The sequence below is a fragment of the Mixophyes fleayi genome, chromosome 6 (assembly GCF_038048845.1).
Source record: "Mixophyes fleayi isolate aMixFle1 chromosome 6, aMixFle1.hap1, whole genome shotgun sequence".
Classification (NCBI taxonomy): domain Eukaryota; kingdom Metazoa; phylum Chordata; class Amphibia; order Anura; family Limnodynastidae; genus Mixophyes; species Mixophyes fleayi.
In genome coordinates this window covers 36,329,427-36,341,314 of record NC_134407.1, presented here as the reverse complement: position 1 = coordinate 36,341,314, position 11,888 = coordinate 36,329,427, and the positions used below count along the sequence as shown (strand labels likewise).

The following is an 11,888-nucleotide window of genomic DNA, read 5'->3' as shown; positions in this document are numbered from 1 at the left end:
TTAATTTAGCTAGAGTTCTAATCTTTATTTTCTATGTGGTCCCTGCTATCTAAAAAAAAACATTACCTATTTTAATGACCTGTTCTGCTTTGGGTTCAGGAGGTAATAGTAGTAGATGTTTCTACATATTTATTGGATATAGCCCTCCCATGAAAAAGACATAGGCAACAAAACTAGGGAGCTGACCAGTAAGTTCAAAGGGGTTATAAGTGATCCTGAGTCTATAGCACAAGTTCCTTAATGGTAAATTAGTAGGTAAGTGAGCAGAGGAATTCTAGGTAAGTAGTCACTAGACGTATTTTTAATCTCGACCTGTTTGTTAGTTTGCAAAGCAACACACTTAATCCAATTAATCAGTCTCCCAGTTTTACATTGAACGGCTGTCCCAATACACAAACCAAATAATGAAAGCGCTCCTAGTACACACAGGGCTTGGCGAAAGCTCTACCTGTGTCTGGTTTCTACAATGTTCAACACTCTACCCCACTTGCTTGTATCATCCTCTGCGGCGCTTATCAGCCTAACACATAGTTTTCACACTCCCAGAAAACACTAAAAATATACTGCTTAATTCCATTTTACAAAAAATACATTATCACTAATGATTGCCACTGATGAGCTGTTGGGAGAACAAATCGTGAACTTTATTTATAGCTCAAACAAAGCAAATTTATATATATATAGCAAGAATAAAACACCTTTATGCTAGAGGTAGACAACGTGTGGCTCTGCAGCTTTTGTGGGACTATAAGTGGCAGCATGCCTGTTGTGTATGCTGACAATGCTGCAGAGCCACAGGTTGGCTCTCTATGTTTTTATGTATAATATATCAAACCCATAGCAGTATATTATTGTATAGCATATGTGTTATAACGTGCTCGTATTCTGTGTCTTTATCATATATATGCATGTATATCCATGCATTAAACGTTTCAGAATTGTTACATTGCTAGGGTGTGCTTTGATAATTCTCCATTATATTCACTGTGCACTTGTTCCTGACTTTATTCCACAAGCTGAAATTAGTAATTGGCTGATTTTAATGACATAATTTATGTGTATGACTGAGGGGATCCTGTAAGGCTAGATATCCAAGGGGCTGGTTTTCCTGGGCCATCCTCCCACATTTAAACCAGGATAGATGAGAAGGGAGTTTGACATTGGAGAGCTCAGGACAAGAGGAGGGACAAGAGCAGATTGCTTGCAATCATTACACTTAGTCCTCAATGAGACACCAGCCAACACACACAATATACACACACAGTATATCAGGAGGTTCCCCAACCACAACTCGTCAACCAGGTTATATTGGCTACTAGCTCTAATTTATACTTGTACCTAGAGGAAACCTTCACTCAACAAATACTTTAATCATCATACACACCAAAAGCTGCCTCTCAATCCAACACAACGTCATTTTCAGAGAAGGGGGAAAATGATCCTCCCAAGAAGCTCCTTCTCTCAGTTATCCTGACTTTGGCTTCAGTTTCCTGGGATCTTCACAGTGAGTGGCTGATCCTGACAGCGCAGCTCCTACATCTTCCACTTGGAACATCCCCTCTGCGGTCCTATCTGCGGCCACCCTTGAGAAGACTTGGACATTGGTCACCTCATCCGTAATACTTGGAAACCAAAGTAGACAGCGGGGCTGTTCCTTCACTGCAGCCGGGCACTAGCAGCCAACTTCTTGGAAGGGATTTGTTCTGGGTTTGCCGAAACTTGTCTTCAGCTGTTGGACTTTACAGCGAGAGTAGCTGCTGGTGGTTTCAGGAGCGCTCTTCTAGGGGGGCTTGGAGGGATTTGCCTCTCCCTGCCTGCTGCGGCTCTGTTCCCTGCTCTCTCGGCATCCTGGACAGGGAGATGGGCGGAGGAATCTGCGGTAGCTCCCAGGACTAACAGCACTGTACCTTCTCCCACCACCAGCTGGCTGCACATCCGCCAAGGACCCTCCTTAACCAGCCAGCCGCACACTAACCCTCCCGGAGAATATCCTGCTGCACAGCTTCCCCAAGAAGCTCACGATGAGCTACATCACGTCCATGCTCGGATATATGTAAGTATTTACAGGGTTAATGACCTGCTACTGTCCCACACTTCCAGTATCTAAACCATCCCTTCTAAATCACATTTATTTTGCATTTCTTCCAGGTTGATGCACTTGTTTGTCATCTGCTTACAGGCTCAGGTAAGAATCAATATATCCTTTTCCCTACTACTAGTTTGCATGTAATGTGACTATATTAAGTAGCATTATTGTAAAACTTGTAATTAAGTGAAGGTACTAAACACCTATAAATAATATTAAAGAGATCACAGAACGAATATCTCGATACACCCTATCAGTAAACAACAAGCTGCAAAATATAATACAGTCTAAGGATTCCTACAATCTTTAGCATGCGTCAAGGTCAAAGTGTGGGCAATAACTATAATTAAGTATTAGTGATACTGAAAGTGTAGGCTTTTTAATACACGTGGGCTAGCTGCATACAGCACATGTGATAAACCTTTACTTTCCTGGTTAAAAATAACTGATTTATAATAAAGATTTTTGTGGGTATAAAAATGAAAGTGGTATCAGGTGGTGGTAGGTCAACCTTATGGCAGTCAGTCTAACGCCACATGCTGCCAACATTCAATGCTGGCAGACAATCCTTAACATATTGCCCACATTGACTTATAAGTGGAGGGTATGATAAAGGTGCACTTAGGAGAAGGGAAGGCTTTACACAGACAGAACACTGTAAAAAAAAAAAAATAGAAGAATTCTTTCCACTTTGTGAGGTATGGGCTGTTTTGCAGAAGCAGAATCTCTGATTTGATATGGGGATTTCAGTAAGAGCTCCCTTGTCACCCATAGAAGTAATGCAGAATCTTCCTCACATTTGTTGAGGATACATCTTTATAAATGTCAAAGACGAGAGTAACCTTGTCTACTTCCAATGGAGCTCTCTATAGCCAAAGGAAGCATAAATCTGGAGAATCTGCCAAATTTGTCACTGTAGTGAGTGTGGTTTCTACGCATTAATAAGATAAACACCACAGCTGCATTGTTTTATAAAAGCACTACAGTGCCTATAAAACATTATGCATCACTGTTGTGCTGCATATATATAGTTAAATATAGATGATAGGCATGTGTTTATGATACATTGCTGTTCTGTAAAAATCGTATATAACTAAGAATGCTAATAAATCAATGTTACTGCAAATTTACATAAATACTATTATATTTAATATAGCTATTGTGTTATATCAATAGGTTATTATATTAGTTTGTAATTTGGTTTATGTATATTTTTTTAAAATAAGCCCTTGATATATAAAGTGCAAGATTTTGCCTATACTATCCTTATGGTAGTATCATAGGGCACTTAGTTCTGAGACGTTATTGCTGAGCTCCATAGTTACAGAGTACTTGTAATATATTAGCATTTAAATTCTCTTGTCTTAATGCCCCTGCACTTAGAACACCAACAGCACATAACATTGTGTTTCGGGCTTCATCTAGTTGTACTAAGAAATATAAATATAATAGCTTGTTTTATATATTTCCTAAAGGTAACTGTTCAGTCCCCACCTAATTTTACACAGCATGTGAGGGATCAGAGCCTGGTGACAGATCAGCTAAGCAGAAGGCTCATCAGGACCTACCAGCTGTACAGTCGGACGAGTGGGAAACATGTACAAGTACTGGGCAACAAGAAAATCAATGCGATGGCTGAGGATGGCGATCCGCATGGTAAGAACACTTTTGGGCCTGGTTATGGGTGATAATTGGTGACGTTATATTGTTTGAGCATTGAACGTTATAGACCATGCAGGTGCTAGATAAGGTAGATCAGATATTTTATATGCCAGGTTGTGACTTAGAAGTAAGTCTAACACTGAGCTCACACCTGATTTGTTCGCCTGTTTTGGCTTTTTTTGCTTTTATATTTATTTATATTTTTTTTGTGGTGTCTTTATTACATTTTTGTTTGTTTTCTAAAAGTTTTTTTTATTGTTTTTAAATTAAAAAAGCAGGCAGATGTAAACATTATAGTTACGTCTTTGGAGTCACTATTATTTCAACAAACTGTACACCCAACAGCATAGAGTGCACCAAGCAACGATTTGTAAATTTTGTTATTGTCATTATGAGTCAGTGCCCCGTAAAGCTCGCTATCTAAATTTGGTGCCTGACATAAGAGATCGTGTAACCTTCCCAGGGTCACAGTGAGAATCTGGGATACCAATTCAGGTTGACTGACTTAAAGGCCAGGACATTAGCACCAGGCTAAGCTCTAAACGTAAAACAGTTTTATATTTATCCATTTAGTCTTATATATTGATGCACACCTATATAAAGCTTATAATGATACAAGAGTCATTTTATTATAATGGGGTCATTTTATTATAAGCGTTACTTATATTACAGAGATGTGTACACTCTGTCATTTTACAGAATTTCTGTGGTTGAACTGCCATTCAAAACAGTTACAGTATTAAGTGAATGTCACGAAAATGTTCATTGATAAATCAAAATCTATTATCACCTAAGGGCAGAGCAATATAGGAGACAATTTTCTGATTACTGCTATTATAAACATATGCACAGGCCTGAACTAAAGATTACTAAAGATTGAAAGGTGTTCAGGCCTGCTGCTTCAGGTGGGGAGAGGAGAGCAGCTGTTCGCTGTAGAAGTCCATTTTTGCAATCTGAGTCGTAAATTAAATGGACAATTAAATTCTAAGCTTTGAAGTTGGCTTCGTGTTTCCGATGTTTTTGTTATTCGTAAATCTCTTGATACTGGAAAGTCAAAGAAAGGATTTGCACTTGTAAATTTCCCTGGTTATACAAATCGGTAATATATGTTGTTACGATTGCAAGATTGAATAGAATATTAGAACTCAGCGATTGCAGCATATATCCCCAACACAAGCTTGGCTATGGATATAACAAGCAGGAGGGGATTTTTTTCATCTTTCGACAAATTATTACCAAGGGGAAAAAACTGTTCTGCAAAGCAAGTTCAATGTTAGACAAAGTGGACATAGACAGTCTGGCAGAGAAGGGGGGTTGTCTGTATACAGACAGACATTTCCCATAGCAAAATTGATTCATAAAATAAAATGTAATTCAGACAAAAAACAGAACATTCCGATTCAAGGAGGATATTTCAAGGAAATCGAGTTGGGAGGGGAGGGTGAAAAACAAAGAAATATATATATATATATATATATATATATATATATATATACATACAAACAGTAAGAAGAGGTTATGAAGTATGATATAAAACAGAAAAAGAAAAAGCATTTTCTCAGATGTAGAGGTTTAAGAAAGTTGTAGTCTGTAAACGTTAAAAAGAGGTTCAAGATTGTTCTATATGAATCTCCAGAGAGACCCCTAATGTCTGGAAGAGCCATTAAAACTCTTCTTACTTTCACCTTTTTTAACATTTCCTGAATACTTTCTCCTCTCCTCAGTGCAGTTTTGGGATCAAATGTGTCTCGCTGCATTTTTTCTGCATCTACGTAGCTACTTTCCTTCAAAGTTACAGCTCGAGACATAATTTTACTGGGATAAAGCTGTCACTAGTGCAAAAGAATAGAAATGAAAATGCTAAGCTTTCCAAAAACACATCCTCACAAATCTCCTGACCCCTTTGGAATCAAGGGGGGAAAGTCCATTAATTTCTAAATTACTGTAAAAAAATAAAGACACCTTGGGTGATGTCTTTTTAATCACGCCTAACATGTTGTTTGTAGAGTTATAGGATCACACACCGATAGATCAGATAGGGTGTGCTGATTGTTGTAGTTCCCCTGCTTCATACTATAAAAAAAAGAGACATACATCCATTATAATAGTATATAAATATATACATATATATACTTGTGTATATATATATCTACATATCTAAATATGGGTATATATATATATATATATATATATATATATATATATATATACATATATATATATATATAGATATATATATTTTACAACTAGTTATATATCTTTTTACTTCCCTGCAGTGTCTTTGGAAATATGGAACGTAGTTAAGCATAGTGTCTTCTTGTATTTTCGAAAGAGGTTTACATTGTAATTTTCTGTATTGTCAGTAAAACAATGCATACGATGGACATAGAAATCAATCATTATTCTTTAAGCCTTTTATTGAATTTCAAATTGATTTTTCTTCCTATCCCCCACTAAAAAAAACTGTACCAAGTTATCTGTTATTCTCATAGTTACTGTATAAAATGCAGCTGGAGAGCAGTAGGAAGCCTTACCTTATTCTATGCTTATGAAGGTTTAATTGATGGCAGCTATTAAATATTTTTATGGTTACTTATGGCAAATTTACATCTCAGACATTATGCAGGGTGCAGCGTCAAATGAGGTGTTTGCATAGTAATAAACACCATTTCATATGAAATTGAATTAGTAACCTACATTTAGTTTTTCAGTCCCTGTGTGGGTAGATAACACCGTTAAACTGATCACCGATTTCACAATGCAGTTATATATTTTTGGGGGTTCTTGGGGAAAACTGCAAATACTCCTTTAAAAGGCAAGAATATAATCGCACAAAAATCCTATACAAAATAATGATCGTCTCTTATTTAACCATAATTGCTTATGCAGTTGCAAATAATTCTAAATCCATTGTCTAAGAATAAACACTTGGACAGGAGTAGACAAAGAGGTATCATATTAAATTTGAATGTGTGGGGGGGAGGGGATTTTATTTTTTTGTTTTTTTGTTTTTTTTTAAACTGCATTGACCCAAAATTTGCATTGTCAGTCTGAAGCACGATCAATGCCTACGTTAAAAAGAGAAAGTAAATCAATATGGCTCAAAGCACAAGGGTGAAGCAAATTAAAGGGCATTTGTTATCCTCTGGGTTTCATTGGTTATTGCAAAGCCAATGCACACAGTAAACTAATTAAAAATAAAATCTGGAAAAGTAGCACTTTTTTTAAATCCAGTGGTAATATGCATACATACGTCACAGACATAGTTTATGAAACTGTTAGGTGTAAGAGCAGAGACAGAAGGGTCCTGAGTTTGATTGACAGATTTTTATCTGCCTGTCTTGGCCGCATGTAATATGCTTTTGCACAGATGGTTTTTGCTTGCCTGTGTAACAAATGACTACACTGAACCACTGAAAATACTTATGACTTTATAATATGTATTAAAGCTGGCAATAGCATAAGGTCAAGAGGTTAGAGCGTTGATTCATAAATCATCTCTTTCATTGTTCTGTAAAACAAAGTAGAGAAACTTATATGTGTGTTCATATTGATACAATAATACTTTCCGAGCCTCTTTATTCATAAGATGGTAACACCTCATATTTGTTTAATTTATTGAACTAAGATTGTATTTCGTTCAATAGAGTTTTCACAATGTGGCCTTATGGTCACGATACATGTTTGTTACAATATTTCAATTCTGTCTTTTGTCCCCCACAGCCAAATTGATCGTGGAAACAGACACTTTTGGAAGCAGAGTCCGTATTAAAGGCGCTGAGGCGGGTTATTACATCTGCATGAACAAGAAAGGAAAATTGGTTGGCAAGGTGAGGTGGATTCTAGAACATGACAAAATGTTGTCCTAGGCCCACTGAGACGTCGGGCCTGGAAATGAATTTAAGCATAAAGAGAAGCCATTGGGGCGAATATTGCAGTCAAGAGGCACAGAGAAGGTGCTGATTAAAAAGAAGGGGCGAAAGAGCACGGTAGTAAGATTGTGAATACAATTTTTGATCAAAAGGCGCAGATGAATTGGGAAAGGAACAGAGTAACAAAGACGAGATAAAGGAGTCAAAAAGAATAAAAGCTGAAAGGAAAAAGGGGGTGTTTCAAATTCCATATATCTTATTTAACAAATAGTCAAATTGCTTTGCTATTATGTACAATTACATGCTACAAGTATTTGGAATGTTAAGACACAGAATTCAGTCTGCCTCATCACTAAGCCCTGAAATCTTCCCATTAGTCATGGTTGTTCTTTAACACCCAGAAACTGTTCTGAGGGGTCCTTTTAAAACTTTACTTTCAAGCCATTATTGGTTCTAAAGATGTCTATTACAATGAGGATTTTCATTCCTCGTATTCACTGTTATTAGGTGGGGTGAGGGGCCCCGAACCGATCAAAGTCAATACGCCCACTGCCGACACATACCTGCTTTAGAAATGTTCAACCTTTATCTACATCGGCAACTGACAATGACTGTCTACCAGTTACAGTGTCACAGGGCTCTAGCACATGTGAGCCACCTGCAGGCTACTATTCAGCCCCTCCTTTCCCCACTGTATCGTAGACCTTCATCCTTACACTAGAACAGTTGTTTTGAAATGGTCAAAATACACATTTGATAACAAGGTACCTATCATCTTACCCATTGCAGCCAATCAAATATTAGCATTCGTTATTATTATTGCAACAGGCTGACAAAAGCTGACACCTGATTGGTTGCTATGGTTTACAGCACATCATTGCTCTCTGCTCCATCTTTGTAAATAACCTTATCTTTTTAGTACTGACCAATGGTTAACCTGAAAGTGAGATTTCTAAAATATAACTTAAAATAGAACATACTCTTTTTTTATAAATACCTAAATGGACTTATGCAGTGTCATAGTTTTCAGAAAATCACCAAAAACCTAATAATTGCCAAATACATTGTAAAGGATCTAGCATGAAACTATTTAAAGACCACACATACAAACACAGCACAGACAGGTTAGTGAGGATTTTATGGAGTGCCATAACCACCCACTTCTTAAGCTTTCCACATTTTACATGTGCATTACAATACAGGGAATTTATCTTGTGCCTATTCTTTAGCACCAAATGACAACCACCTGAAAAAAAGATGCTTTCTTAATTAAATTAATTTTACAACACAGAATGGACAACAGTAAATATTTACAACTATAAATGGCAACGATTGATATTAAAACTACTGTGTTATGCTAAGGCACTTTCAGAACATGTGCTTCAGACTAAATTAATCAAACCGGTTTATACAGATCATTTGCATTCTTGGTTATCACATTTATGTAAAATAAAAATATACTACGTTTAGAATAATTAAATATATGGATGAACTTGTTTCACTTATGTTAACGTTCAAATGAAAAAAAGAAAATGGTTACTGAAAAAAAAAATCAATTGTTTTTGTGACCTAATTCCATTCTCCGTGAGTCATACAGTAAATCAGCAAACAATATCAAATGTCATGTCTAATTAGAGGACAAATTAAATATACAATAAGTATAAATGCATCATGTAACACCAACATAACCATTACATATCTGATAAACGCAAGCTCCAAAAGTGATGTTTAGGAAGACCTAGAGGTAGTTTAAAAATATATATATATCTACATGTGAATTCACTCTTCACTGTTAAATTATGGTATATGCTAAAATTTTCTTTCTTTAAATTTCAGACAAATGGAAGAGGAAAAGACTGTGTCTTTACAGAGATTGTGTTAGAAAACAACTACACCGCATTGCAGAATGCCAAATATCACGGCTGGTACATGGCGTTCACCCGGAGGGGTCGCCCTAGGAAAGGATCCAAGACAAGACAACACCAACGAGAGGTTCATTTTATGAAACGGCTGCCAAAGGGGCATCACACCACCGAACCTCATAAACGTTTTGAATTTATTAATTATCCTTTTAATCGAAGAAGTAAAAGAACTCGATACTCAAGCTCTCGGTAGGAACTGGATAGAGGTCCATTCCACGCTCTACGGACTTTAAATACAGACTACTCTATTCTAATATAAAGTTAAAAAGACACATGAACTAGTTGTTTTATATATAAATATACATATATATATTTTTTGTTTTTACAGATGATTTATTTTTTTATTCTTATGATTCATTTTTTAAGAAAAAAAAAAGATACGGACTTACAAAAAAAAAAAAAAAACTGCGCTCTTCTTATAGATCTTAGACCTTTTTTTAATACCTAGAAAAAGAATAATGTAGTGGAGGACAAACTGGGACCAAAAGTGCTACTTACTGATAACAACACTTAACCAAAAACAAGATAAACAAACGAGACAGGTGCAAGAAGAGGGAAGAAGGAACTCGGCCTTCTGGACTTTTTTCTACGTACGTTAGCGGAGTATTTGACTCTATTACATGTGCTTTTGATTATTTTTAAGAGCTGCTTTTTTTACCTAATTAAGTTTTCTTAATGGAAACGGTGAATTACCTGGCTAAAACAGGGTTTCAAGCAAAAACAATTTCAGATATTTACAAAAAACGAGGACAAATCGTGTTTTTGTTTGACAGAAAGATAAAACCTCACGACTTGCAACTACATGGTGGTAAAATAAAATGTATCCCAGTGGTAGAAATCAGTTGTAAATAATAGTGATGGGAAATAATAATGTTATTTTTTTTTTAAACACTGTACAAATGTCAGTTGCCTGGCAAGACCTTTGTCCTCTTTTTGAGGACATTTGTAAATATTAATATTAATAATGGAAATATTTATTTAAATGTGTATTAAAATTTGTACTAGTATTGTGTGTGTCTATGTGTTTTCTTGTATCAACTAAAACAGGTTTTTTTAATCAATAGTCTTGCATTACATTGGGTGTATAATAAATGTAACGTAATAAGTAAGCACACAATATTTGAGTTTTCCAACCAAACTAAAGAAATACTCTATATATAAGGAAATATTTAATAATTGTTCAAATTTAAAATATTATAGTCTCCCCATTCCCCCAGCTTCTAGACAATGTACAATTGCAATGAAGGCAATCCAACATAGGACAAAAAGTTGAAATGATAAAGTATAGCATAACAGTTATCCTTGATGTGATATCAAGTCCCTGCCTCTAAATACACCAATTTAAAGTATGTAGCTACCTGTACCTAAAAATCCTGTTACCTATCACAGTTTGGTTCATGAACTGCCTCAATATGATGTAAGACAAAGAAGCACTACCCTCCATAAGCAATGTCTGTCTTTAATAAAGCATGAAAGAGACTGCATGCTGTTTAGATGAATAAATATATTGCTTAATTCAGGTGTATTATTTAATTCACAGGGTTTAAAATATAAGGGGCTTTACTTGCTCTTTATGTCCAGATTGGTGTAAACCTCAGGCAAACCTCAATTAAATGCAGCGTACATTTTTTAAAATTTCTTCTTAAATCAAAGGTAACCTCTTTAATAACAAATAGGACGTCATTATTGATGGCATGGCGACTTCACATAATAAAAATGAAGGCAAAAGTTTGATTGGTTACCAAATTAGAAAAGTTTTTGCAGTGGAAGATGTAAAAATAAAGAATTACCCATTTATACTTATAATCTGAAGTATAATTCGATCTCTTATAATAAAGATTGAATTATGGGTCTATAATTTTTTGTGTGATTGTTTATCACTTTTACCAGTATCAGTGTTAAGACTGGGTCTAGGATCTGGTAAGTACATACACAATTACATTTCCTCACACTGGGGGTCAGGCTGAGGCTGAGTTGGACGCAAATTATGTTTTTGGGGTATAATACGCTTTTCGACTTCTAAGCGTGTGTATAAAGCACTAGTTTCGGAACTAGTACTTCACTTGTGCAGAAATTTTACACCAATAAGCGCTGTTGGCATCCAATTCAACATAATGGCCAGTGTCTCTAGGTTTTAAACTTACATTTGTCCTTTTTGCAGATCCCATTCGCCTTCATGTGTCTTGATCATTTGCCCAGATTACTTACCTATTCCATAAATATCCTGTATACAATGACTATAAATGTCACATGGTAAAAAAATAGAATCTGCCTATGGTATGACTTTGAGTTCAATTCTAGGGACAAAATCTAATGAATAGTCATTGGTGTAAAATGAGAAACAAC

General features: G+C 35.8%; 1 protein-coding gene across 2 annotated transcripts; it reads left to right on the top strand.

Annotated features, from left to right (window-relative positions):
- The first annotated feature begins 1,174 nt into the window (after positions 1-1,174).
- Positions 1,175-10,504, top strand: FGF8 (fibroblast growth factor 8). Of its 2 annotated transcripts, none has more exons than XM_075215169.1 (5): positions 1,175-2,053; positions 2,149-2,185; positions 3,595-3,742; positions 7,472-7,578; positions 9,457-10,504. In XM_075215169.1, the coding sequence occupies exons 1-5, from the start codon at positions 2,022-2,024 to the stop codon at positions 9,733-9,735; spliced, it is 603 nt and encodes a 200-aa protein (XP_075071270.1). In that variant the 5' UTR covers positions 1,175-2,021; the 3' UTR covers positions 9,736-10,504. The 2 variants fall into 2 exon arrangements, with proteins under 2 accessions (XP_075071270.1, XP_075071269.1); XM_075215168.1 differs by having other exon boundaries at positions 3,562-3,742.
- Positions 10,505-11,888: the final 1,384 nt, after the last annotated feature.